General features: G+C 60.1%; 2 protein-coding genes across 3 annotated transcripts; one reads left to right on the top strand and one right to left on the bottom strand.

Moving 5' to 3' along the window:
• Positions 1-1,092: 1,092 nt before the first annotated feature.
• On the bottom strand, positions 1,093-17,367 carry LOC127464215 (heat shock factor protein 1-like). Of its 2 annotated transcripts, XM_051774463.1 has the most exons (5): positions 17,081-17,367; positions 16,854-16,905; positions 7,086-7,194; positions 6,084-6,220; positions 1,093-4,141 (listed from the first exon to the last, which is right to left on the bottom strand). In XM_051774463.1, exons 1-5 carry the CDS (start codon positions 17,212-17,214, stop codon positions 3,950-3,952), a joined length of 624 nt encoding a protein of 207 aa, XP_051630423.1. In that variant the 5' UTR covers positions 17,215-17,367; the 3' UTR covers positions 1,093-3,949. The 2 variants fall into 2 exon arrangements, with proteins under 2 accessions (XP_051630423.1, XP_051630424.1); XM_051774464.1 differs by lacking the exon at positions 16,854-16,905.
• A 984-nt stretch (positions 17,368-18,351) lies between these two features.
• LOC127464217 (ribosome biogenesis protein bop1-A-like) lies at positions 18,352-26,950 on the top strand. The gene is made up of 3 exons (XM_051774467.1): positions 18,352-18,841; positions 19,633-19,809; positions 26,679-26,950. Exons 1-3 carry the CDS (start codon positions 18,833-18,835, stop codon positions 26,832-26,834), a joined length of 342 nt encoding a protein of 113 aa, XP_051630427.1. The 5' UTR covers positions 18,352-18,832; the 3' UTR covers positions 26,835-26,950.
• The last annotated feature ends 662 nt before the right edge of the window (positions 26,951-27,612 follow it).

Raw genomic sequence — 27,612 nt, 5'->3', positions numbered from 1 at the left:
CCCCCCCGATCCATCTGACCCCCCTGATCCATCTGACCCCCCTGATCCATCTGACCCCCTGATCCGTCTGACCCCCTGATCCATCTGACCCCCCTGATCCATCTGACCCCTCTGATCCATCTGACCCCCTGATCCGTCTGACCCCCCTCGATCCATCTGACCCCCCTGATCCATCTGACCCCCCTGCCCTGTCTGACCCCCCTGATCCATCTCACCCCCCTGCCCCGTCTGACCCCCCTGCCCCGGGCTTGAGGGGGGAGAGAGGGAAACTGGGGAGAGGGATCGTGGAATTTCAGGGAATCACAGGGAAGGAAGGGACCTTCAGGATCATCCAGAGCCACCAGGGACACCTCCCACCATCCGGGGGCAATCCGACCTGGCCCGGGACACTCCCAGGGATGTGGATGGGTCACAGGGTGCCAGTTGTGTTTTCCCAAAAAAAAACCCTCAGTGTGGGGATGGATCCTCTGGGCCCCCCCCGGCCCATCCAGCCTGTCCTTGGTGCTCCAAGTGCAGCCCCGGACTGGGAGAAACAGGGATTGACCCAAACACTGGGATTTGGAGCAGGGAATAATAATCCAGCATTCCAGGACTTTGGGATGTCTGCAGTGCCCGGCTGGCACAAAACATGGAATGGTTTGGGTGGGAAAGGACCTTCAGGATCATCCATTCCCACCCCCTGCCGTGGGCAGGGACACTTTTCCACCATCCCAGGGTGATCCAACCTGGCCTTGGACACTCCCAGGGATGGGGCAGCCACAGCTCCTCTGGGAATTCCATCCCAGCCCCTCCCCACCCTCCCAGCCAGGAATCCCTTCCCACTCTCCCCCCTAACCCTGGGAAGCCATTCCCTGGGTGCTGTCCCTCCAGCCCTTGTCCCCAGTCCCTCTCCAGCTCTCCTGGAGCCCCTTCAGGCCCTGGAAAGGGCTCCAAGGTCTCCCTGGATCCTTCCCTTCTCCAGGTGAACATTCCCAGCTCTCCCAGCCTGGCTCCAGAGCAGAGGGGCTCCAGCCCTGGGAGCAGCTCCGTGTCCCCTCTGGACTCTCTGGTGTCCTTCAGGAATGTCAGACCCCAGAGCTGCAGGGGGCTGGGCAGAATTCCCCCTTTCCTGGCCTTTCCAACCTACAAAACCACCTTGTCAGGGCAAACACGGAGCAATCCCGAATCCCAGAGCTCCCTCAGGCCGGATTCCCTGGGATTCCAAGCCCTTCCCTGTCCCTGCAGCCGACGCAGAGGGCAAACAATCCAAGGGCTGCCTTCACCCCCCTAAAGGACACGAGCTGCTCCCACACACCCCAGGCTGAGCCAGAACGTTCCTAAAGGCCCCCAGGGGCACCAGGAATTCCAGGCCTGGAGCTGGGAAGGAGCCTCCCATCCAGGGAAACACTCCCCAGGATCCGACAGGTTTGAATTCCCGGCAATTCCCGGGGAAAGGGCCCGGCAGGCTCTGGCTGAGCTGAGCCAGCCCTGCAGGAGCAGGATGGGAAGCACACAAGGAACCTGCTGGAATTCCATGGCATTAACGGCCACTCCCTGCTGGAAGGGACCTCTGGGACCTGCAGGACCTTTGGGTGGGAAGGGACCTGAATTCCCAGCCATTCCCACACCTCCTGATATCCCAGCCTGCTCCAGCCTGGCCTTGGACACTCCCAGGGATGGGGCAGCCACAGATTCCCCTGGAATTCCATCCCAGCCCCTCCCCACCCTCCCAGGGAAGGATTCCTCCCCAATATCCCACCTGTACCTCAGTCTTCCACCCATTATTCCAACAATTCCTCCCACTGGAGAGCACGGAGCTTATTGCTAATTCCATTTAATTATTTTCACCTCTGTCATTCCGTTAAAAAACCCCAGAGCTGCTGCTCCTCAGGCTGGAGTCACTTCCCACATCCCCTCACCTTCCCTGTCCCTAAAAAAAAAGGCTGAGCTGGTTCAGCCCCTCGTCACTCAGCAGGTTTTCCCTCCTTTCCGTGGTTCCTGCCTCTGATCCCGAGGTTTGCTCCGTGACTCAGCACTTTTCCCCCACACTCCCTCCCCTGGCTGTGGGCAGGGAGCTGCACTGGATGACCTCCAAAGGTCCTTTCCCACCCAAACTATTCCAGAAATCCACATTTTCCCCAAAGCCAACAGCCGACTGAGCTCTCCTACATCCAACCACCGGGAATACCAGGAATCCAAACCGGGAGGGACAAAGGTTGGATGGACCTTGGAGTGACCTGGAAGGTGTCCCTGCCCTCTCAGGTGGCCTTGAAGGCTCCTTCCAACCCCAAACCATTCCACAATTCCGTGATTCCCAGGGAATTCCGGCAGCTTCCAGCTCCAGACATTCCCTGGAGCAGCAGCACGACAGGCCCGGGCTGAAGGTCTGAGCCCCAAAATCCACTTTTTCCCTACAGAAAGGAGGGTGGGTGTTGACTCTGGAGTGGTGGAGGGGAGGGAATAACCTGGAAAACCCCGGGATAACGTGGAATAACGTGGAATAACCCCCCTGCAGGGGTGCAGCACCACACAAACCCTCAGGAACAGGTAAAAACTCCTCAGGAAAACCCGGGACAGAGAGGAGAGGGCGGGCCCTGGGAGAGGCTTGGGAGCACCCAGGGATCCAGGACTGGAACCACCAGTAATTTAATCATTTAATTGCTCATTTAATTGGGATCCTCTTCCCCTCTTTACGTTCCCATTTCCCTGATGGGCTCCCAACAACCCCCAATTCCAGCGTTCCACATTTCAGGAACTGCACACCCACCTCTTTTGGCCTCTTTTGGGTTTGGTTTTGTTTTCTTTCCTGATTAACTGGGTAATTCCTGGAAGGAAGGGGGAGCTCCCAGCGCCCAGAGCACATCCCAGAGCTGCTCCCTGCACTCCATCTAGTGGTTCCCAGCCTCCTGCTAATTAATAACTGCTCCTAATGAGCAGGAACAGCCCAGGGAACAGCTGGATCCTTCCGGAGGGGAATGAGCCCCGGGGTTTCATCCCAACACACGGAGTCCTGGAATGCTTTGGCTGGGAAGGGACTTAAAGCCCATCCAATCCCACCCTTTTCCACGGGCAGGGACACCTCCCACCATCCCAGGTCGCTCCAACCTGTCCCTTGGACACTTCCAGGGATGGGGCAGCCACGGCTTTCCTGGGAATTCCATCCCAGCCCTTCCCTGCCCCCCCGGGGAAGAATTTCTTAACCCCTTCCCACTGCCCTGCTTCATCCAGCAAGAAGGGAAAGCTGCTGGATCCTAAGATCCAGGACCAAATTCCTTGGGAAAAGTGGCAGAGATGAAGGAGCTGGGAAGGAAATGACTTCCCTGACGTGCCGGTCACTCCACGTTCCGGGGAGTTAAACGAGGGAAAAGAGCTTTAAAATCTGATTTATAGAGGGAAATCAGGCACCCCCAGCCCCAAATCCTTCCCTGGGAGGGCGGGGAGGGGCTGGGATGGAATTCCCAGGGAAGCTGTGGCCAGCCCATCCCTGGAAGTGTCCAAGGCCTCGAGCCCCGAGGGGGAGGAAGAGCACCCTGTGCACCTCCACGGGTCAGGAATTGGGGTTCAATGGGACTCAGTTCCCCTGGTTTGTCTCCCAACCCACCAGCAAACCCCTGGAGGGGGGGGCTATCCATCAAAAATCCACCTGGGAACAGGGAAGAAGCAGCAGGAACAGGACTGGGGCAGCAGAGTTATCCCAAACCACCCAAGGACGCCCCGGAGCGGCGAAAGGACGACGGGACGCGGGAGTCGGGGTCGGGCAGCAAAACAACAAACCCAAAAGGGGAAAAAACCAAATTCCAGCCTGGGAAAGAAGCTCCTGAAACTCCCCAGAGCCTTCCCAAGAGATCCCCTGCAGCAGAGAGGTCCCCAAAAACCGCCTTGACGTGACATTTGGGGGCCGACCCGGCGCATCTTTGGGCGGCGTCCAACCTTCTCCTCCCACAGAACACGGCGGGGGGGAGAAAAGGGGTTAAAAACCAACGGAAATCCTTCGGGAAAACCCCGCTGGGAGCGTCCTGCCCATCCCACATACATACTGCTTCATGGCCACCAGCTTGGAGTCCATGCTCTCCTGCTTGCCCTTCATCACCTGGATGTCCGTCAGCAGCTTGGTGACGTTGTCCTGCCGCACCTTGACGTCCTCGCTCTTGACGTTGGACACCTGGGGGGGACAAGGGGACAGGTGACACCGAGCTGGGGGGGAGTGTGGAGCAGCTGGAGGGCAGGAGGGCTCTGCAGAGGGACCTGGATGGGTTGGATCCATGGGCTAATTCCAAGGGGATGAGGTTCAACCAGGCCAAGGGCCGGGTCCTGCCCTTTGGCCACAACAACCCCTGGGGACAGAGGGGCTGGAGAGCAGCCAGGCAGGAAGGGAGCTGGGATTTGGGATGGGCAGGGAGCTGAACAGGAGCCAGAGTGTGCCCAGGGGGACAAGAGGGCCAATGGATCCTGGCCTGGCTCAGGAACAGGGTGGCCAACAGGGCCAGGGAAGTGATTCTGCCCCTGGACTCAGCGCTGGTGAGGCCACCCCTGGAGTGCTGTGTCCAGTTCTGGGCCCTCAGCTCAGGAAGGACATGGAGGGGCTGGAGCAGGGCCAGAGGAGAGCAACGAGGCTGGGGAAGGGTCTGGAGCACAATTCCTGTGAGGAGAGGCTGAGGGAGCTGGGGGGGCTCAGCCTGGAGAGGAGGAGGCTCAGGGGAGACCTCCTCACTCTCTGCAACTCCCTGACAGGAGGGGGGAGCCAGGGGGGGGTTGGTCTCTTTTCCCAGGCAACTCTCAGCAAGACAAGAGGGCTGGGTCTGCAGCTGTGCCAGGGGAGGGTTAGGGTGGATATTAGAAAGAATTTCTTTGCAGAGAGGGTGCTCAGCCATTGGAATGGGCTGCCCAGGGAAGGGGTGGATTCTCCATCCCTGGAGGTGTTTAAGGACAGACTGGATGTGGCATCAGTGCCATGGGCTGGGAACCACGGCGGGGTTGGATCAAGGGTTGGGCTGGATGATCTCGGAGGTCCCTTCCAACCCAGCTGATTCTGGGATTCTCTGATTCTCAGGGGGGGGCAATTCCTACAATTCCTGCCCCCCAAAACGGGCAGCTGAGGTGGAAAAATTGGGGGTTTTAAAATCATTTGTGGCCCCTCTCCTGCCCGGCCAAGTGGGTGCTGACAGGGGGGGCAGAGACATTCCCACCACGGGGCTTCCAGAAGCTCTCAGCACCTGATTTCATTCTCCTGGTAAAATATTCCCAGGGAAGGACACCCAGGAAGGTCCCACCGCTCCACAAAGGCAGGAATCTGCCAGGGAAGGGCATCCAGGAGGGTCCCACCGCTCCAGAAAGGCAGGAATCTGCCAGGGAAGGGCATCCAGGAGGGTCCCACCACTCCACAAAGGCAGGAATCTGCCAGGGAAGGGCATCCAGGAGGGTCCCACCGCTCCACAAAGGCAGGAATCTGCCAGGGAAGGGCATCCAGGAGGGTCCCACTGCTCCAGAAAGGCAGGAATCTGCCAGGGAAGGACATCCAGGAGGGTCCCACTGCTCCAGAAAGGCAGGAATCTGCCAGGGAAGGACACCCAGGAGGGTCCCACCGCTCCAGAAAGGCAGGAATCTGCCAGGGAAGGGTTAAAACACCTGCAGAAATCTCCAAGACCTCTTCACATCCCAGTGGAGCCAAATCCCTCAGGGAAAAGCGGGATGTGGGATTATTTGAGAGCACCCTGGGACAGGAGGGGAAGGAGCTGCTCCATCTGCACGTTCCTGGGATTGATACTTGGGAGAAGAAGGAGCAGAACGTTGTTTTTCCAGCCTGCACTTTGGGATTAAGTGATTAACCCGGGAAAGTGCCTTTGGGGGAATTTTTTAAGCCAAGTGTTGCACCTCTGAATTCCAAGGAATGTGAGGGGGCAGCTGGAGAGCACAGCTGGGAGTTCAGAGGGAAAACAGGGAGGTTCCTATTTGGGATATACACTGGGAGTTCATGTAATCCAGGTGTTCCATCCCTTCCATCCCACCTTCACCAACACCCCAACCCAGGGGCACACGGATGGTTTTTGGATCAATCCCGGTTTTTTGAGCCTCCCCCCCCCGGGGGATGTGGAGCCTGGACTTACGCTGGTGACTTTCCTCTTGATGTTCTCCAGGAGGAGCTCCTGGCCCCGGATGAAATAGGGGTGCTGGAATTCCGTGTCGTCCTTCTCCGGCTTCACCAGCCCCCCCTGCTCGATGTGCACGACCTTGCGGAAGCCATCTGGGAAAAGAGGGAACAGGGGGGGAATTCAGGGAGCAGAGCCCGGCCCTGGAGCATCCCTGGTGCTCCAGTGGGGCTCTGGAACAACTCTCATCCCAAAAAATGCTGCTTGGAACGAGAGACCCACCCGAAACTTCCAGGGAAAAGGGGCTGATGTTGGTCCTTGCACGGCCTGAGGAGCCCCTGAGCGAGGGCCCTGCGGCCGATCATGGAATCTGGGAATGGTTTGGGTGGGAAGGGACCTTCAGGATCATCCATTCCCACCCCCTGCCACGGGCAGGGACACCTCCCACCATCCCAGGGGGATCCAACCTGCCCTTGGACACTCCCAGGGATCCAGGGGCAGCCACAGCTCCTCTGGGAATTCCATCCCAGCCCCTCACCACCCTCCCAGCCAGGAATCCCTTCCCACTCTCCCCCCTAACCCTGGGAAGCCATTCCCTGGGTGCTGTCCCTCCAGCCCTTGTCCCCAGTCCCTCTCCAGCTCTCCTGGAGCCCCTTCAGGCCCTGCAAGGGGCTCCAAGGTCTCCCTGGATCCTTCCCCTTCTCCAGGGGAACATTCCCAGCTCTCCCAGCCTGGCTCCAGAGCAGAGGGGCTCCAGCCCTGGGAGCAGCTCCGTGTCCCCTCTAAATTCACTCCAGCAGCTCCCCATCCTTCAGGAATGTTGGGAACCCCCAGAGCTGCAGGGGGGGGTCTCACCCGAGGGGGCAGAGGGGCAGAATTCCCCCTTTCCCTGCTGCCCAGCCCGTGGGATCATCCCAGGACGGAGCTGATCCCGGTCTCCCCCGACCCCTCCCGACCCCGCGCGCTCCCAGGGCGGATCCCGGCTGGAAAAGCAGCTCCCCGTGCCCCCGCTGCACTCACACATGTTGAGCTGGCGCACGAAGCTGGCCATGTTGTTGTGTTTGAAGTACTTGGGCAGCACCTCCTTGGCGAACTGGCCCTGGTCAAACACGTGGAAGCTGCTCCCGCTCTGCTCCGGGGGAAAAAAAAAAAACCAAAGGGAAAAGGGACCGTCACCGACCCGCCCGCTCTCCGGCTTTTCCAGAGGGAGATCCCGCCGTGGGGGAGATCACCCAGCATGGGCTTCAAGGCCCCCTCCAACCCCGGATTCTGGAGTCTCCTGGTGCAGGCAGGAACGTGGTTTCCTGGGTTTTTTGGGAGTTGTTCCCGTCGGAGCGTGGACGGGGTTCAGAGGGGACTCAACACCCCCCTCAACTCCTCATGGAGCCGGTGATTCCCAGGTTTCTCATCTCAGCCAAGCCAGGAACCTGCCCTGGGCAACAGGGGCTAAATCCCAGCTCCTTGCACCTATCCCAGAGGAATTCTGTGTGTCTCCTGGTCGTGGAGCTCCTCGTGTGGAAGAACCGGCCGAGCACAACTCCGGGAGACTCCAAAACCCGGCCCGGGAGGTCAAACAGGCAACAGGGATTAAACCTTAATCTGATAATTGCCCCGTTAACTCATCCCAATTAACTCGCTCGGGATAATCCCAGAGTTTGGGACGGCTGTCCAGTGACTGCCAACAACATTCCCAGGAAATGGAGACAACCAGGTGGGGCTGACTCCGAACACAGGGACAATTCCGTGCCCTGCCAGAGCTCTCCACGGCCCAGAGCACCTGGAAGCAGCACCAAGGAGGTTTAATTTTCCACTGGGATGCATAAACTTCTCCTCCCCGTGGATTCAAAAAGCTGGGATGGGTTGGAGGCAGCAGGAAGAGCTCCTGCCCCCTCCGAATCCCGAGGTATTCCTGGGGCTGGGCGTTGGATCCTCACCACCACCGAGGGGAACCGGTGGCTGTGACTGCCCTGAGAGCAGCTGGGAGCAACATTCCAGCCTATCCATGGATTCCATCGGCAGGAATTGCACCAGGCAGAGCAGCAGGAGGAGGAATTTTTCCTTCTGGCAAAGCAACACAAGAGCTCCGAAAGTGTTTTACAACCTGGATCCGCTTCCACCTCCCGCTCCTGCTCCCTCCTCCTGCTCCCCTCCTGCTCCCTCCTCCCGCTCGGATCATCCCACCCCGCGCTGGCAGAGGACAGAGGAGCCCCCCAGATGCCAAGGAGCCCCTGCAGGGCCACGAGGAATCCAGGGCTTGGGCTCTGATTTCAAAGGGAAGGCGCAGGGCCAGGCCGGACCACCCACGGCACAGGGAGGGAAGGGGCTTCCAGGACACCTTTGTTGGGATCCAGAGCATCCCTGACCCGTTTGCCAACGGCTCTCAGTTCCCTTCATCCCCAGCCAGGTCTCCCAACCTGCTCCTGCCCGGCCCTCTGGATCTCCCCGGGTCTGGCTGTGCCCCAGGAGCCTCTCGGGGCTGGGAAGGCGTGGGATGGATTGTCCTCTGGTTTCTGAGGAGCAGCTGAGGGAGCTGGGGGGGCTCAGCCTGGAGAAAAGGGGGATTGGGGGGCTCCAGGGGGACAGGAGGGTGGATCCAGGTGGGATTGGGCTCTGCTCCTGGGGAACAAGGGACAGGACGAGGGGAAACGGCCCCGAGTTGTGCCAGGGGAGCTTTATTTGGGAGAGCGGAGAAATTCCTGCTGGGAAGGGCTCCTCCATCCCTGGGGTGGATTGAGAGATCCCAGGTCCCTGCTGGAATTAGCTCCCCCCAGCTGAGGCTCCAGCTGGCACCACCCCGGGGTGTCACCAGTGCCACCCCAGGGACCCTCTGCCAGCATTCCCAAGGGAAGTGGGAATGTGGGCAGGTCCCTTTCCCGGGAAGTTCCGAGAGCAGATGAAAAGCAGCTTCTTCTGCCTCCTCTTGGGACAATTCCCCCCTGTTCCCAGACACATTCCAAGCCCTGGGGTTCATCCAAGCCCTGGATCTCCCAGGAGGGGACAGGCCGGAGCCAGGATGACTCGTGGGACACCAGGAGGGCTCTGCCCACCCACGGCCTCCTCTGTCTGCCCTGGCACCACTTCCCGTCCTCCCACGGGCTGGGACACCACGGATTCCTCTGGGAAACAACACTGGAGACGCTCCAGAAGGATCTGAAACCGGTGCTGAGGATCCCGGGGTGGTTTTGGGTGGGAAGGGACTTAAAACCCACCCAGTGCCACCCCCTGCCGTGGGCAGGGACACTTCCCACAGTCCCAGGGACACTTCCCACTGTCCCAGGGACACTTCCCGCTGTCCCAGGGACACCTCCCACTGCCCCAGGCTGCTCCAACCTGCCCTTGGACACTCCCAGGGATGGGGCAGCCACAGCCTCGGGGCTCCTTTGGACGTGGGAAGACTCCCAGCCCTCCCAGAATCACAGAATGGTTGAAGTCGGAAAATCCCTCGGAGCCCCCAGAGCCCCCCCAGCCCTGCCCCTGTCCCCAAGTGCCACCTCCCCAGGGATGCTCCATCCCCCCCCAGGGATGGGGATCCAGGGCTGGGCAGCCCTTCCCAGCAGGGATTTTTCCCAAGATCCCAAATAAACCTCCCCTGGCCCAGCTTGGGGCCGTTTCCCCTCGTCCTGTCCCTGTTCCCTGGGAGCAGAGCCCGATCCCACCTGGATCCCCCCTCCTGTCCCCCTGGATTCCCTCTGAGCCCCCTTTTCTCCAGGCTGAGCCCCCCCAGCTCCCTCAGCCCCTCCTGGTGCTCCAGACCCTTCCCAGCTCTGTTCACCCTCCATCCAGCTCTGGAATTTTTGTTGCCTCAACCTCCAGGTCCCTCCAGGCCTGACCAGGAACAACCTTGGAGCCGTTTGCTGTGTTATAAAACCATCATTATTTCTATGATCCCAGTGAAAAGGTGGTTTTTTCCAATCCCTGGGATTGTCCCAGGCTAGGTTGGAGCATCCTGGGACAGTGGGAGGTGTCCCTGCCCATGGCAGGGGGTGTCCCTGGATGGGATTGAAGGTCCCTTCCCACCCCAGCATTCCAGGATTCTGTGACTCCAAGAACATCAAAGCTGCCCATGGGACAAGATCCCTCTGCACCCTCCTGGCAGGAGCATTCCCAGAGCTTCCAGAGCCACCCAGACCATCCCAGCTCCTCCAGCTCTGCAATTCCAGAGGGACACTTTCCACTGCATCAATCCCCCCCCCCTCCCCATTCCCAAAATCCCACTTCCCAACTATCACTTCAACAAATTACTCCAGGCTGTGAAATAAGCAGGAAAAGCCAGGCTTTGGAGCAACAAATCAAAGGTCTGAGCCTGTTTTCCAACTGTTCTGGCACTGGGAATGGTGATCCCAGCCCCGGATCTGTGGGAGATCCAGAGGGAGGGAGAGCAGCAAACGATGACTGTGCTGAAAATCTGAGTCCTGGTGGAGTCACAGTGGGATGTGGAGCCCTTCCAGGTATCCCAAAAAATCCCCCACAGCCCTTGGGATGATGGAAAAAAATCCATGTTTGTTTCCAAAAACCTCATGCTGGATTCGTGGGAGATTGGGCTGATAAATCCCATGGTTAAAGTGATCATTGAATCAAATCTGTAATTAAATCCATCATTAAATTTATAATTAAGATCAAAACCGGGAAAACCTTCGGGGCTACACCCGGATATCGGGAAAGCCACAACGAACCAAAAAAGGGAATAAAAGGAATAAAAGCAGCAGGAATTTCTGGCTGCACCAGCGTGGGAGAGGGAGATGATCCGTGGGGAATTCCCTGATGTCCCAGCGGTGATGGATCAGACCCCTCCAACAATTCGGTTCCCTGACGGGGAACGAGGGACAGGACAAGGGGGAAAGTTGTGCCAGGGGAGGTTTAGTTGGGATATTGAAAAAAACCCTGCTGGGAAGGGCTGGATTCCCATCCCTGGGGGATGGAGCATCCCTGGGGAGGGGGCACTTGGGGACAGGGGCAGGGCTGGGTGTCCTGAGGTGACCATCCCGGTGGGATTGGGAAGGAAAGAGGGATCATGGAGGGGCTGGAGCGTGTCCAGGGATGGGAACGGGGCTGGGAAGGGTCTGGAGAACTCCTGAGGGAGCTGGGGGGGCTCAGCCTGGAGAAAAGGGGGCTCAGAGGGAATCCAGGGGGACAGGAGGGGGGATCCAGGTGGGATCGGGCTCTGCTCCCAGGGAACAGGGACAGGACGAGGGGAAACGGCCCCAAGCTGGGCCAGGGGAGGTTTATTTGGGATCTTGGGAAAAATCCCTGCTGGGAAGGGCTGCCCAGCCCTGGATCCCCATCCCTGGGGGGGGATGGAGCATCCCTGGGTGGTGGCACTTGGGGACAAGGGCAGGGGTGGGCAGGGCTGGGTGTCCTGGGGTGACCATCCCGGTGGGATTGGGAAGGAAAGAGGGATCATGGAGGGGCTGGAGCGTGTCCAGGGATGGGAAAGGGGCTGGGAAGGGTCTGGAGAACTCCTGAGGGAGCTGGAGGGGCTCAGCCTGGAGAAAAGGGGGCTCAGAGGGAATCCAGGGGGACAGGAGGGTGGATCCAGGTGGGATCGGGCTCTGCTCCCAGGGAACAGGGACAGGACGAGGGGAAACGGCCCCAAGCTGTGCCAGGGGAGGTTTATTTGGGATCTTGGGAAAAATCCCTGCTGGGAAGGGCTGCCCAGCCCTGGATCCCCATCCCTGGGGGGGGATGGAGCATCCCTGGGGAGGGGGTACTTGGGGACAGGGGCAGGGCTTGGATTCGCTGCTCTCCGAGGGATTTTCCGACCTCAGCAATCCCAGGTTTGAGCGCCCTCGGCCAATCCCAGGTTGTGGAAGGGGCAGCGTTGGGAGAGGAGGGGAAGGAAGGGAAGAAGGGAATCTCCTCCTGGCTCCCCAGGGGATGGAAGGATCCCAGCTGGCTCGAGGTTTTCCAGCCCTCCGGGTTATTCCGAGTCTGGACACGTCGGGTGCCACCTCGGCAGCTCCTCCGTGGAATTCCATCTGTGGAATCCCGGGATGGTTTGGGTGGGAAGGGACCTTCGGGATTGTCCAATCCCACCCCCCAGGAGGTCTGGAAAGCTCCAGGAGAGATTCCCAGGGCCCGAGGGACACTTCCCAGGGCTGGAGGGAAACTGGGGGGGGCTGGTGCCCCTTCCAGGGGTTGCTCAGGAATTAACGAGCATCTGGATAAAATCATGGAATTGCTGAGGTTGGAAAAGCCCTCGGAGCCCACCGAGTCCAAGCCCTGCCCGTGTCCCCAAGTGCCACCTCCCCAGGGATGCTCCATCCCCCAGGGATGGGGATCCAGGGCTGGGCAGCCCTTCCCAGCAGGGATTTTTCCCAAGATCCCAAATAAACCTCCCCTGGCCCAGCTTGGGGCCGTTTCCCCTCGTCCTGTCCCTGTTCCCTGGGAGCAGAGACGTTATTTCCAGGGATAACAGGAAGGGATCACCCCCCTCTCCACAGCATCCTGGAGACAGGCTGGGATCTGGGATACCACAAGGACAGGGATAAAGTGGAGCAGATCCAGCAGAGCGTGCCCAGGGTGGGGAAACCTGGAATCCTGGAATGGTTTGGGATGGAAGGAACCTTCAGGATCATCCAGTCCTGCCGTGCCACGGGCAGGGACATCTCCTGCTATCCCAGGGTGATCCAACCTGGCCTGGGACAATTCCAGGGATGGGGCAGCCACAGATTCTCTGGGAATTCCTGGGAATTCCCACCTGCCACAGGGACCAGCAGGGACCAGAGGGAGTGGGATTGGAGGCACCTGCACTTGGAATTCCAAAGGGAATAACGGGAAGGGAAGGCCCAGCCTGGGAAAAATGGGGTGCCAGGGGGAAAAGAGCAGGAGAGAAGTGAATTAATTCACTTAATTCAAGTGAAATGAAAGGAAATTAAGTCAAAATTCCGTGGGTTTTCCAAGTGAAAGGGAAAACCAGCTGTGCTGGGAGTGGAGGGGCAGAGCACTGGGATCCTCCCGGGATGGGGAGCCCTGAGCTGAGGGAAAAGGAAGGAATCTCCTGAGCCTGGGGAAAAAAAAAAAGGAAGGGAATTCCTTCAGAGAGAAAAAAAAAAGGCAGGGAATGTCCTAACCTTAGAGCAAGGCAGGGAATTCCTTAAACCCAGAAAAAGGCAGGGAATTCCCTAAGACAGAGAAAGGAAGGGAATGCCCTGAACCTAAAAAAAGCAGGGAATTCATCAAAGCCAGACAAAAAGCAGGGAATTCTCTAAGCTGGAAAAAAGCAGGGAATTCTCTAAGCTGGAAAAAAGCAGGGAATTCTCTAAGCTGGAAAAAAGCAGGGAATGCCCTAAATCTAGGAAAAGGCAGGGAATTCCCTAAAGATGGAAAAAGGAAGGGAATCCTCTAAGCCCAGAAAAAAGGCTAGGAATGTTCTAAATGTAGGAAAAGGCAGGGAATCCCTTAAACAGAGGGAAAGGCAAGGAATGTCCTTAAACCCAGAAAAAGGGCAGGGAATTCCCTAAGCCTAGAAAAAGGCAGGGAATTCATTAAACCCAGAAAAAGGCAGGGAATTCCTTAAACCTAGAAAAGGGCAGGGAATTCCTTAAACCCAGAAAAAGGGCAGGGAATTCCCTAAGCCTAGAAAAGGGCAGGGAATTCCTTAAACCCAGAAAAGGGCAGGGAATTCCTTAAACCCAGAAAAGGGCAGGGAATTCCTTAAACCCAGAAAAGGGCAGGGAATTCCTTAAACCCAGAAAAGGGCAGGGAATTCCTTAAACCCAGAAAAGGGCAGGGAATTCCCTAAGCTAGGAAAAAAAAACCCAACAAAAACAGGGAATGCCCTAAACAGAGAAAAAGGCAGAAAATGTCCATAAACCCAGAAAAAAGCAGGGAATTCCACAAAGCCAGGCCAAGGCAGGGAATTCTACAAAGCCAGGACAAGGCAGGGAATTCCACAAAGCCAGGACAAGGCAGGGAATTCCCAGCCCTGGGCCCCCGGAGGGGCCAAAGGCACAAAAATAGGGAAAAGTGTTGGGATTTGCCAGGATAAAGCCTCTTCCTGAGGCTGATCCAGACCCCTTCCAGGGCCTGGAGGAGCTGGAGAGGGACTGGGGACAAGGGCTGGAGGGACAGCACCCAGGGAATGGCTTCCCAGGGTTAGGGGGGAGAGTGGGAAGGGATTCCTGGCTGGGAGGGTGGGGAGGGGCTGGGATGGAATTCCCAGAGGAGCTGTGGCTGCCCCTGGATCCCTGGGAGTGTCCCAGGGCAGGCTGGATCACCCTGGGATGGTGGGAGGTGTCCCTGCCCACGGCAGAGGGGAAGCTGGATGGGAATTAAGATCCTTTCCCACCCAAACCCATTCCATGATTCCATAGAAAGCACCAACAGGTCTGAAAGCACGAGGAAAACGCACCTGGAACCTCCTGGAGCCCTTTGGAAAACAGCTCAGAGGCTGCTCCAGAGCCAGGGCAGAGGCCTTGGGTGCTTTCCCGCAGGAATTCCGGCCCCTGGGATCAGCAAATCCCGGAGCTTCCGCAGGGAGAAGCTGCCTGGGAGGGGACAGGGCGGGATTTGGGGATGCTGGGACTCGGCAGACCTGGAAAACCCCCCTGTGCTCCAGGTGTGACCCACCAGCTCTGCCTGGAGGGGAGGGAGAAACCCCAAAGCCGAGGAAATCCGGGAAAAAAGGGAGCTGAGCATTCCCAGGGAAAAGCTGACCAACCTTCCCGCCAACTGTGGGGTTTCCAAAGCCTTTCCTGCTCCTTTCCCTCCCCCTCAAGTCGATTTTCCTGCTTTCCACCGACTGGGATTTGCCTCAAAAGCCCCCAAAAGCTCCTTTTCCTCACTGCAACCCCTGGGAATTCCAGACTCCTGGATCCCTGTGGCTCCGTTTTTCCACCTGTTTCCCAAGGAAAGGGAAAGAAGGGAGTGAAGACCAAGCTGGAATAACCCCCCTGGGGCAGCCTGGGAACCAACCCCTCTGCTCTGGGGTCACACCCTGAACCAATACAAGGAGAAAGGACCGAACCATTCCAGGGAAAACCAAATTTTTCCTGGGATTTCCAGGGATCCAGGCTCCCAGAAGGTGGATTTGCAGCCCCAGGGATAAAGGAGGGGCTGGGAGAGCCGAGCCAGGAGGACTCTGCTCCCCCCCAGGGGAAAATAATCAACGTTTAGGGCTTAATAACTATAAATTTTAAGAGTTTTATCTTTTCAACCCCCCCCCTTCCTGAGCCACTGCCAAGGCCTGGAAGATCCATCCGTAAAAACAACGGGATAAAGGAGCTGGAAAACCTCCTTATCCCTCAGACTGGCACTCCCTGGGATGGAAAACCAGAGGATGGTTCTCCCTATCCCACCTTTTCCCCCCTCACCCAAAGGAGCTGTGCCCAAACCAAACCAGTGCAGGGGGAGCAGCAGCCCCCAGAGCTGGGTGGGAATTCCAAAGGGAGGGATGGAAGGGTTGGGAATCCCCTATGGACACTAGCACCACGATCGGGAGGCCTGGGAAAATCCTTTGGGAAACGAGAGATGGAAAGGATTGGGTGACTTTCTTTCCCTGGAGACACGAGGGAAGGGTATTTATGGAATCCTGGAATGGTTTGGGATGGGAGGGAGCTCAAGGATCATCCATTCCCATCCCCTGCCACGGGCAGGGACACCTCCCGCCATCCCAGGGGGATCCAACCTGCCCTTGGACACTCCCAGGGATGGGGCAGCCACAGCTCCTCTGGGAATTCCATCCCAGCCCCTCCCCACCCTCCCAGCCAGGAATCCCTTCCCACTCTCCCCCCTAACCCTGGGAAGCCATTCCCTGGGTGCTGTCCCTCCAGCCCTTGTCCCCAGTCCCTCTCCAGCTCTCCTGGAGCCCCTTCAGGCCCTGCAAGGGGCTCCAAGGTCTCCCTGGATCCTTCCCCTTCTCCAGGGGAACATTCCCAGCTCTCCCAGCCTGGCTCCAGAGCAGAGGGGCTCCAGCCCTGGGAGCAGCTCCGTGTCCCCTCTGGATTCACTCCAGCAGCTCCACGTCCTTCAGGAATGCTGGGAAGCCCCAGAGCTGCAGGTTGGAAGTTCCTCAGCTCCTCTTTTCTCCCGGGTTTAAGAAAGGGGAATCCTTGAACCCTTTTCCCACTCCCCTGGGACTTCTCCTGCCTGCCAGGACTTCCCAAATGTGATGGAAAAGCGGCCTGGAAACTCCAGCAGCCAATTCCCTCAGGAGCCTGGGATGCACCTCAGCAGGTCCCAGGGACTGATCATGGAATCCTGGAATGGTTTGGGCGGGAAGGGATCTTAAAGATCGTCCAGTCCCACGGGCAGGGACACCTCCCACCATCCCAGGGGGATCCAACCTGCCCTTGGACACTCCCAGGGATGGGGCAGCCACAGCTCCTCTGGGAATTCCATCCCAGCCCCTCCCCACCCTCCCAGCCAGGAATCCCTTCCCACTCTCCCCCCTAACCCTGGGAAGCCATTCCCTGGGTGCTGTCCCTCCAGCCCTCGTCCCCATTCCCTCTCCAGCTCTCCTGGAGCCCCTTCAGGCCCTGGAAGGGGCTCCAAGGTCTCCCTGGATCCTTCCCCTTCTCCAGGGGAACATTCCCAGCTCTCCCAATCCCTTCTCCCTGAAACGACCCCGCTGATTCCCATCACCCCCCCCAAAAAAAAATTCCCATTCCTACCATTCCCAAACCTCCACCAGCAACCCCACGCGAGTCACATAAACCCACAACCGGATCTGCCGAGATCCAAAAAAAAACCCCAAAAAACCTCGGGAAAATAAAATAAAAAACCCCACCACCCTCCCCCATCCCATTCCCAGCCGTGTTTATTTTTTTTTTTGCTCCTTATCTCTCCCACCTTTTTCGCTATCGGGAGCGGCAGCTCCGCTATCTGGAGCCGCACGCGCGGCCTGCGAGGAGGGGGGGGATATTAAATAATTAGAGGGTTAAAAAGCAAGGGAATGAGGATCGAAATAGGGATTTCAGTGAGGAATCGCGGCGGGAATCGCCAGGGCCTCGGCTCGGGGGCCCGGGTCGCGGGGCCTCGGCTTTTTAAGGTTTTTTTTGTTGGGGGGGGACACTCACGGGGCTCCAGCAGATGAGAGAGTCGGTGTCGGGATCCTCCAGGAGCGTCCACAGCTTGGTGAGGAAGGCGGGCACGTTGCAGGGGCCGCCGCCGGGGCCCGCTCCCCCCGCCGCCGCCGCCGCGCCGGGGCCATCCATGGCCGCGCAGCCGAGCCGTGAGGGGGTCGTTGGGGGGTGAAGGGAGGGGGGTTTGAGGGGGTTAAAAGGGGCGGGAAGGCGCGGGCGGGGAAGGAGCGGAGGGGCCCGCGGGGCGCGGCATGGCCGCCGCCATCTTGGGGGGGGAGCGGTGTGAGGGAGAGGGGCGGGGCCGCGGCGGAAGGAGGGGAGGGCGCGTGCGCGGACACGCCCAGACGGGGCGGGGGACACGCCCACCCGGCGCGAGGCCCCGCCCTCCTCCCGTAGAGGGCAACGGAAAGGGGGGACACGCCCACCTGCTTTGCATGGCCGCGCCCACCTCGCGGGGGCGGGGCTCCGGCAGAGGGAACGCCCCCGTAGTGGAGAGGACACGCCCCCTCCCGCGACTGGACGCTGGCAGGGTGTGGGCGGGGTTTTTTTCGCAAAGGGAACGCCCACTGAGGGGATGGACACGCCCACTGATGCGGGAGGACACGCCCCCTGCCTATTGCTGGCAGTGCCTGGGTGGGGTTCTTGGGGTGGGGACACGCCCCCTGCCTTGCATGGCCACGCCCCCTGGCCGCACTCTAAATAGGCTGGGCGGAGATTGAGCTCGCCCACTGATGTGGAAGGACAGGAGGACACGCCCCCTGTCTACTGTGTAGGCGGGGCTCTAGGGCGGGGACACGCCCCCTTGCCTGGTCTGCTCAGGCAGCCTGACTAAATGAGCTGGCTGGGGCTTCCACAAGGAAACGCCCCCTCAAGGCCTGGACCACGCCCCCCACGGCGGGAGGACAAGCCCATGCTGATCGCTGGCAGCACCTGAGTGCTGCCCTGGCCACGCCCCTTTTACAACTGGCCACGCCTCCTAGCCTCTCTGGCCTAAAGAGGGTGGGAGGGGTTATTGCAAGGCAACGCCCACTAATGGTCAGACACGCCCCCTCATGAATCTGGACACGCCCCCTGCGGCCAGTGAAACATCCGCCTGCTCACAAAACCACGCCCCCCGGCCCTTGTTGGCACTGTCTGGGCGGGGCTCTAGCACGGAAACGCCCCCTTAGGCGTCTGGTCACGCCCCTTTGTCTCACACGGCCACACCCCTACCCATATTTGGCAGTGCCTGGGCGGGGCTTTCACACGGCCACGCCCCACAACGAACATGGCCACGCCCACTGCTCATAACCGACAGCGTGTGGGCGGGTCTCTATGCAGGACACGCCCCCTCGGGCCTACCCACGCCCCTCTCCGGCTGGCGGCCCCGCCTCAGGGGGACTCCCGCCATGCGCATGCGCCGAACCCACCGCTCCCGTTCTAGGCCACGCCCCTTTCCCGCCACCTGCCCTACCCCGGCGTGGCTCCCGCCTCGCGCATGCTCGGTGGCGGCCCTGAAGCCAGGACCGCGCATGCGCACTGCCCTCCAACTCCCCCCTGATGGTTCTTCCGTCTCCCTTTTAACCTCCCCCGTCCCGTCCCCCCCGTTATTGCCCCCCCCTTCATCACCCCCCGGCCCCGGGACCACCGAACCCCCCCGCCCGCGGTGTCTGTGGGGGCCGCTGGGGGCGGAAGCGGCGCGAGGCGGGGGCGTGCCGTGCCCCCTGACCCTGCCCACGTGGTTCGGCGCACGCGGGGCCGCGGGACATGGAGCAGGTCCGGGGGGCCCGGGGGGGGGGGCTGTTGCCATGGGAACGGGGCTGTGGGCACGCCAGGGGGTCGCTCGGCACCCGGGGGGACACGCGCTGCACTGGGGGGACCGGCCGGGCCCGTCCTGCAAGGGGGGGACACGGGAAAAGGGGTGGGGGGGGTGCGGGCCGAGGGGGCACCCGGCACTGGGGGGGGGGGTCCCAGGAGCGGGGGGGGGCTCGGCCCCGGTGTGGGGGACCCGCAGTGCCCCGGCCCCGGATGGGGGGACCCGCCAATATGGGGGGGGGAACGGCCCTGTCCGGGGTGGGGGCACCCGGCACTGGGGGGGGATGTTCAGTTTTGGAGTGGGGGGGGACCCAGCAGTGGAGGGGTCGGTCCTGGGTGGGGGCACACGGCCGTGGGGAGGGGTCTGGTCCTTGGGGGGGGACACCCCGCAGTGGGGGGGTGTCTGCTGGGATCGGGCAGTGTCGGGGGGGGGTCTGCCCCGCTCCTGGATGGGAGGGGGACGTCGCACTGGGAAGGGGGGGGGATCGGATCCGAATCCCATCGGGACGACCAGGGAGCTTGGGGGGGGGTGTCTGGCCCCGATGGGGGGGACCCACAGCAAGAGGGGGGGGCTCAGACCCAATCTCAGTAAAGAGACCTGGCAAGGGGGGGTCAGACCCTGTCCCAGCCCAGCGAGGGCACCCAGGCTGGGCCGTGTGGCCCCACCACGATCGGGGGTCTCCACCATGATCAGGGGTCTCCACCACGATTGGGAGTCTCCACCGTGACCCCCCCATGCTGTTCTCTCCCAGACCAGCCCCCCCGAGGTCAGTGAGGAGCTGACAGACAGTGAGGAGAGCGAGGAAAGTGTCTACTCGGGGCTGGAGGACTCGGGCAGCGACAGCAGCGACCCCGAGGAGGAGGAGGAGGAGGAAGAAGAAGAGGAAGAAGATGAAGGCCCCGGCAGTGATTCCCCCCCAAAAACACAAGTAAGGGCTCTGTGACCCTCTGATCCCCCCCCTTGGATTTGGGGGGGGGGGTCTCTCTGCTCTCTGTTTTGAGGGGGGTGAGGACCAGCATCTCCTGGTGCTGAGGGACAGGCGGCTCTGGGGGTCCCATCCCACCTCCCCAAAAACACAGGCAGGGAGAATCCAAGTGCTGATTCCAGCCCTGCTCCAGGCACCTCTTCTCCTGGAGGAGGAGGAGGAGGAGGAAGAGGAGGAGAAGGAGAAGGAGAAGGAGAAGGAGAAGGAGAAGGAGAAGGAGAAGGAGAAGGAGAAGGAGAAGGAGAAGGAGTGAGGAAGGGTCTGTGCTCAGGGTTGGTGCCTCTTCCCAAGTTGGGAACTGTGGAGGAAAAGCCAAATCAAACCTTCCAGAGCCTGAAGGGGCTCCAGGAGAGCTGGAGAGGGACTGGGGACAAGGGCTGGAGGGACAGCACCCAGGGAATGGCTTCCCAGGGTTAGGGGGGATAGTGGGAAGGGATTCCTGGCTGGGAGGGTGAGGAGGGGCTGGGATGGAATTCCCAGAGGAGCTGTGGCTGCCCCATCCCTGGGAGTGCCCAAGGGCAGGCTGGAGCCACCTGGGAAGGTGAGGAAGGGTGTGTGAGGGAAGCTCTTCCCATGCCAGGCTCCCCATTCCTGCCCTGTTGGCAGCTCTGCCGGCTCCGGGATAAACGGGATAAATTCCCTTTGGCCCTCAGGGAGGGAAATGTCGGGCTCTTGACGTGCCCTGGAGGGGCTGGAATTCCCTCTCCCGCCCTCAGGAGCTTGGCTCCTGCAGCAGCACAGCTCAGGGACACACCAGGACACCAGGACAGAGTCAGAATCCCGGGAATTGCTGAGCTTGGATCACCGGGCGTGTCCTCCAGGATCCAGGTCTGGCAGCACAGTCCTGGCTCAGCGGGGGGGTTTGTCCTGCTCTGGGCTTTGCCTGGGAAGATTCTGGCTCAGATCCTCTTCATTCCAGGCTCAAACTCGAGCCCTGTCTCGGTGCTGCCACGTCCTGTCCCTCCGGAGATCCGGAGGGATCCCGCGGGATCGTCCCTCGTAGAGATCCCCGTTTCCCTGGGGGTGGAAACCTCTTCAAGTGCAGCCAAGGACGAGCTCAAATGTGGAGCTCAAGCCCTAACAGTGCCACTGGTCCCAGAGGCCGGTTGGGATCTAATCCAGAAGGAATCCTGTGGCTTCATCCCAGCTCTTTTTTCCCAAGCCTGGCCCGGGGTTTGTCCCAGAGTGTTGGTGTGGAGGCACTGGGAGAGCTGGAATTGCTGCAGGTTGGTGTTTCCAACCTGGTCTTGAGGGGAGTGGAGGAGGGAAGGGCCCGGATTGCAGTTCAGGCTGGAGCTGGCAGGGCTGGGAATTCGGGAATCCAGACCCTTCCCAGCTGAGGCAAACAAGTCAGGAAGTTCCTCAGCCTTTTCCTCATCTTTTGTCCCTGTTTCCCTCTCCATCCCATAAAGGATGGAGCTTCCCCTTGTCCCCCCTTTTTGTTGCCAATGGATTCAGAGAAACACATTCAGTTGTGTTGTAGCAGCATCCAGAATAATTCCAGCTGGGATTTGGCCCTTCCCATTTTCTCCCTGGCCAACCTCGAGACATCCTTTTCATCCTGAATTTCTGCCCTCCTTCCAAAGGTCATAAAGCCCCTGTTCCCAGGGATCCCACACCACTCCAGAGCTGTTCCCAGGGATCCCACAGCATTCCAGAGCTGTTCCCAGGGATGCCACACCACTCCAGAGCTGTTCCCAGGGATCCCACAGCATTCCAGGGCTGTTCCCAGGGATCCCACACCATTCCATAGCTGTTCCCAGGGATCCCACAGCATTCCAGAGCTGTTCCCAGGGATCCCACAGCATTCCAGAGCTGTTCCCAGGGATCCCACACCACTCCAGAGCTGTTCCCAGGGATCCCACACCACTCCAGGGCTGTTCCCAGGGATCCCACACCATTCCATAGCTGTTCCCAGGGATCCCACAGCATTCCAGAGCTGTTCCCAGGGATCCCACAGCATTCCAGGGCTGTTCCCAGGGATCCCACACCACTCCAGGGCTGTTCCCAGGGATCCCACACCACTCCAGGGCTGTTCCCAGGGATCCCACACCACTCCAGAGCTGTTCCCAGGGATCCCACACCACTCCAGGGCTGTTCCCAGGGATCCCACACCACTCCAGAGCTGTTCCCAGGGATCCCACAGCATTCCAGAGCTGTTCCCAGGGATCCCACACCACTCCAGAGCTGTTCCCAGGGATCCCACACCACTCCAGGGCTGTTCCCAGGGATCCCACACCACTCCAGAGCTGTTCCCAGGGATCCCACACCACTCCAGGGCTGTTCCCAGGGATCCCACAGCATTCCAGGGCTGTTCCCAGGGATCCCACACCATTCCATAGCTGTTCCCAGGGATCCCACAGCATTCCAGAGCTGTTCCCAGGGATCCCACAGCATTCCAGGGCTGTTCCCAGTAATCCCACACCACTCCAGAACTGTTCCCAGGGATCCCACACCACTCCAGGGTTGTTCCCAGGGATCCCACAGCATTCCAGGACTGATCCCAGGGATCCCACACCACTCCAGAGCTGTTCCCAAGGATCCCACACGACTCCAGAGGTGTTCCCAGGGATCCTAAACCACTCCAGAGCTGTTCCCAGGGATCCCACACCACTCCAGAGCTGTTCCCAGGGATCCCACAGCATTCCAGAGCTGTTCCCAGGGATCCCACACCACTCCAGGGCTGTTCCCAGGGATCCCACAGCATTCCAGGGCTGTTCCCAGGGATCCCACACCATTCCATAGCTGTTCCCAGGGATCCCACAGCATTCCAGAGCTGTTCCCAGGGATCCCACACCACTCCAGGGCTGTTCCCAGGGATCCCACACCACTCCAGAACTGTTCCCAGGGATCCCACACCACTCCAGGGTTGTTCCCAGGGATCCCACAGCATTCCAGGACTGATCCCAGGGATCCCACACCACTCCAGGGTCGTTCCCAGGGATCCCACACCACTCCAGGGCTGTTCCCAGGGATCCCACACCACTCCAGGGCTGTTCCCAGGGATCCCACACCACTCCAGGAACAGTGTGGAATCTGTCCTGCTTGACTTTTCCTTCACCCCCCAGGGGTTTGTGCCCCTGGAAGGGCAGTTCCATTCCTTGATTTGTGGCAAAGGTGTTGCTGCTCCTTGGAATTTTTGCTGGAGCCAGGCTGGGAGAGCTGGGAATGTTCCCCTGGAGAAGGGAAGGATCCAGGGAGACCTTGGAGCCCCTTGCAGGGCCTGAAGGGGCTCCAGGAGAGCTGGAGAGGGACTGGGGACAAGGGCTGGAGGGACAGCACCCAGGGAATGGCTTCCCAGGGTTAGGGGGGAGAGTGGGAAGGGATTCCTGGCTGGGAGGGTGGGGAGGGGCTGGGATGGAATTCCCAGAGGAGCTGTGGCTGCCCCATTCCTGGGAGTGTCCCAGGGCAGGTTGGATCCCCCTGGGATGGTGGGAGGTGTCCCTGCCCATGGCAGGGGGTGGGAATGGATGATCCTGAAGGTCCCTTCCATCCTGGAATTCCGTGATTCCACAGGACTGTGCAGTCAGGAACGGGATGTGCAGGATAAGCAGGGGGATCCAGCCCTGCCTGGGCTGGGAAGCTGGGGATCTGGGAAGCTGGGAAGCTGGGAAACTGGGGATCTGTAAAGCTGGGGATCTGGGAAGTTGGGAAGCTGGGAAGTTGGGAAGCTGGGAAGCTGGGGATCTGGGAAGCTGGGGATCTGGGAAGTTGGGGATCTGGGAAGCTGGGGCTCTGGGAAGCTGGGAAGTTGGGAAGCTGGGGATCTGGGAAGCTGAGGATCTGGGAAGCTGGGGATCTGGGAAGCTGGGGATCTGGGAAGTTGGGGATCTGGGAAGCTGGGGATCTGGGAAGCTGGGGATCTGGGAAGCTGGGGATCTGGGAAGTTGAGGATCTGGGAAGCTGTTCCCTCAGCCTGGGCAGGGCCCAGGGAGCTGGTGCAGCTCAGCCCTTTCCCCCTCCTTTTCCCTTCTCCAGTCTGAGCTTCAGTTTGGATCAATCCCATTCCCTGCTCCCTGTTGGAGTTTGGGATAGAGAAGCCCCTGCTGATCCATGGGTTGGATCCCCCCTCTCCAGGGATTCCCAGGAGGCTCCTCAGCCCTGATTCCAGGCGGCAGCCGCCGGGGGAGGGCAGCTTTTGGGGAGATTTGCAGGGATTTGGCGGATCCGGCATTTCTTCCGCCCTCTGGTGGAAGGAGCCCTTCGGAGCGGAGCCTCCCCGTCATTCCCGACTTTTCCCGGCGCTATTCCCGACACGCTGTTCCCCTCCAGCCTCTGCAAAGCCCAGAGGGTCCAGCCTGGCCCTGCCCTCCTGGCTGGGACCCCCAAACCCACCCTGGTGCCTTTCCCTTATCCCGGAGTTCCCCGTCGGCTTCCAGCACATTATTTTTTTGGGGAAAAGTGGATTTTGTGTGTATGAGGGGCGTGTGTCTCCAGGTGTTCCAGTGAGGAATGTCCCACCTGAGCTCCGCCCTAATTCCCCAGGGAAGCTTTTTGGGAAGGGTTTGGCCCTTCCCAGGGGGCACATTCCCAATCCCGGGGTGCCGAGTCTGCCGTGCCGGGGGGGCTCTCCCGCAGGAATCCCACCTGGAGAGCCCAGACTGGGAGGCTGAGCGTTGCTGGGAGCAGACTGGGAGCGCTGGAGAGGCTCCGAGGGCACTTCCAGAGCGAGGGAGAGGGAGAGGGGAGGGGGGGGAACCCACCCAGGCATGGAAAGGATGGAAACTCAAGCTCCGAAGGCCTCGCGCGGTGCCAAAAGCCTGGAAAAAAACTTATCTCGCGACCTGTCCCCCCCTCCCTCCCTTTCCCCCCCCTTTTTTTTTTTTTTTAATAAAGGCCTTTGTTTTCTCGGTAATCCCATCCCCTTGGCGGGCCGGGATTTTCCAGGCCCGGGAGCCGCTCGGAGGAGGAGGAGGAGGAGGAGGAGGAGGAGGCGGGAGGGGATCGCACACCCAGCGGCTCCCCCTGGGGACGGGCAGAGAGCCGGCGCTGCTTTTCCGATTATCCCAAAGAATCCTCCCGTAAACCCAGCCCCGCAGGGCCCTGCTCCCCTCCCCATCCTCTGCCTCCCTGCTCCCGGAATCGCTTTTCCAGGGAAGGAGCCGGGGCTGTCCGGGCACCCCCACGGTTATCCCTGTCCCAGCCGGGAATCGATTCCCTCCTGGGGATCCCGGGGTTGTCCCCGCACAGCAGGAGCTCCCCCAGGAGAAAAAAAGCTTGGGATGATCCAAGGGATAGAGGCTGGGACGGGCTCCTGCAGCTCCTGGTGGGGAATCCATCCGGGATGGGGGGGAATGTCCCCGTCCCCAGGGCTGGGGCTGCACCAGGATCCTGCCCCGGCCTCATCCGGGTGTCCTCGGATCCAAATGTGCTTCCAGACCCGGCAGTGCCTCTGGATCAGGCAGGGAGGGGTCACTGTGGGCTTTACCCAGTCCCAAACTCTTTGGCTGGCGGCTCTGGAGTCGTGGAACCTTGGAATGGTTTGGGTGGGAAGGGATTGAGGATCATCCATTCCCACCCCCTGCCACGGGCAGGGACACCTCCCACTATCCCAGGGTGATCCAGCCTGGTCTGGGACATTTCCAGGGATGGGGCAGCCACAGCTCCTCTGGGAATTCCATCCCAGCCCCTCCCCACCCTCCCAGCCAGGAATCCCTTCCCACTCTCCCCCCTAACCCTGGGAAGCCATTCCCTGGGTGCTGTCCCTCCAGCCCTTGTCCCCAGTCCCTCTCCAGCTCTCCTGGAGCCCCTTCAGGCCCTGGAAGGGGCTCCAAGGTCTCCCTGGATCCTTCCCCTTCTCCGGGTGAACATTCCCAGCTCTCCCAGCCTGGCTCCAGAGCAGAGGGGCTCCAGCCCTGGGAGCATCTCCTTGTCCCCTCTGGACTCTCTCCAGCAGCTCCATGTCCTTCAGGAATGTTGGGATGCAGAGCTGGAGGCAGCTCTGCAGGGGGGTCTCACCTGCCATCCCGTGGGATGGGGTCAGAGGCAACAGGGAAAATTCTCCCTAGGGAAGGCGTGTTCTTTCCCATGGGAGCGGCGCAGCCCCGGGATGGGATCCGGGGAGGTCGGGACACCTCTGTCCTGGAAAACACTCCCAACATGACCAAGCAGGATCCCATCCCAGCCATCCTGATCCAGGCTGGAGTCAAGCTCTGCCGGGAGCAGGAGGTTGGATTGGGCATCTCCAGAAGGTCCTTTCCAGGTCTGTTTTCCACCATCTGAGTTTGTGTGGATTCTGGAGCTGTGCTGGCTCCTCATCCTTGGCTGTTCCTGTCTGAGTGGAGCTCCAGGGAAGCTCCTGTTCCCATCCCACCTGTCCCTGCAGCTGGGGGGATTCCTCCCTTTCCCTTCTCCTTTCCCTTCCCCTTCCCCTTTCCCTTCTCCTTTTCCTTTCCCTTCCGTTTTCCCTTTCTCCTTTCCCTTCCCTTTTCCCTTTCTCCTTTCCTTTCCTTTCCTTTCCTTTCCTTTCCTTTCCTTTCCTTTCCTTTCCTTTCCTTTCCTTTCCTTTCCTTTCCTTTCCTTTCCTTTCCTTTCCTTTCCTTTCCTTTCCTTTCCTTTCCTTTCCTTTCCTTTCCTTTCCTTTCCTTTCCTTTCCTTTCCTTTCCTTTCCTTTCCTTTCCTTTCCTTTCCTTTCCTTTCCCTTTCCCTTTCCCTTTCCCTTTCCTTTTCCCTTTCCCTTTCCCCTTTCCCTTTTCCCCTTTCCCCTTTTCCTTCCCTGCCCAGCCAAGCTCTGGGATGTGTTGTACCAAACATTCCCAGATTCTCCTGGTGGGATCTCACCAAGCTGCTTTTTTTCCCCCCTTTATTTTCAGTCCAAAGGGACTCCTGGGAAGAGAAAATCCCTGGAGGATGATTCCCCACCGGAGGGAAAGGAGGATCTGCTTCCCCAGAACGAGTATGAGGACGACAGCTCGGACGAAGAGGTAGGACCCTCTGGAATGTGTGGAAATGGGATAAAAAGGGCTTGATTTTGTGTGCAGGGAAGGCAACGGGGCTGGGAAGGGGCTGGAGAACAACTGAGGGAGAAAAGCAGGATCAGGGGGGACCTTCTGGCTCTCCAGAACTCCCCGAGAGGAGGAAACGGCCTCAGGGGAGGTTTATTTGGGATATTGGGGAAAACCCCTGCTGGGAAGGGCTGCCCAGCCCTGGATCCCCATCCCTGGGGGATGGAGCATCCCTGGGGAGGTGGCACTTGGGGCCACGGGGATGGTTGGCCCCCCCTCAGGCTCAGAGGGCTTTTCCTGCGTCAGTAATTCCATGATTTCCCCGCCTGTGTGTCCCGGGGGAGCCGCAGGGCTCCGGGATGCGGCCCCGGAGCAGGGAATGGCTCCAGGGGAGGCTTTTCCAGGTGTTTAGGAGGTGTCAGGGGGTCACACCCCCCCCCCTGCCCCGGGGCCCTCCCAGGGAGCCTCTCCCGGGGGGATGGGGAGGGGGGTCAGGTGTCGGAAAAAGCTTGGGAAGAGCCGGCGTGGGAGATTTCGGGAGGCCTGGAACGCTCCCGGGGCTCGGCCCTTCCAGACAAACCTTCTCCTGCCGGCTGGGAAATCCATCAGCGGGGCCGTGGGGGCGGCTGGAGCCCGCTCCAGGCCCTGGGAATTCGGCTCACCTGGAAGGGCACCGGGAAGCCTCAGCCCCCGAGCGGGACAAAGGCTTGGAGGAGGCTCTGGGATAGTCGGGAATGGCTTTCCCCCGGGAAGGGACGGCACAGCAAACCCGCGGGGAGGGGGGGGGGGGGAAAGGCACGGG

Source organism: Manacus candei, unplaced genomic scaffold (genome assembly GCF_025592945.1).
Source record: "Manacus candei isolate 608988 ecotype Guabito, Panama unplaced genomic scaffold, ASM2559294v1 h1tg000200l, whole genome shotgun sequence".
NCBI classification, from domain to species: Eukaryota; Metazoa; Chordata; class Aves; order Passeriformes; family Pipridae; genus Manacus; species Manacus candei.
Note: the sequence above shows the minus strand (reverse complement) of the source record. Positions and strands in the feature narration are given on the sequence as shown.

Excerpts from the sequence above, each read along its gene's own strand:
- LOC127464215 (XM_051774463.1), bottom strand. The coding sequence starts at position 17,214 with ATGGCCCCGGCGCGGCGGCGGCGGCGGGGGGAGCGGGCCCCGGCGGCG. Across the intron at positions 16,906-17,080 it reads CTCTCATCTGCTGGAGCCCC|GCCGCGCGTGCGGCTCCAGA; the intron begins GTGAGTGTCCCC and ends CCCTCCTCGCAG. Across the intron at positions 4,142-6,083 it reads TCAAGAGGAAAGTCACCAGC|GTGTCCAACGTCAAGAGCGA; the intron begins GTAAGTCCAGGC and ends TGTCCCCCCCAG.
- LOC127464217 (XM_051774467.1), top strand. Across the intron at positions 19,810-26,678 it reads ATTCCCCCCCAAAAACACAA|TCCAAAGGGACTCCTGGGAA; the intron begins GTAAGGGCTCTG and ends CTTTATTTTCAG.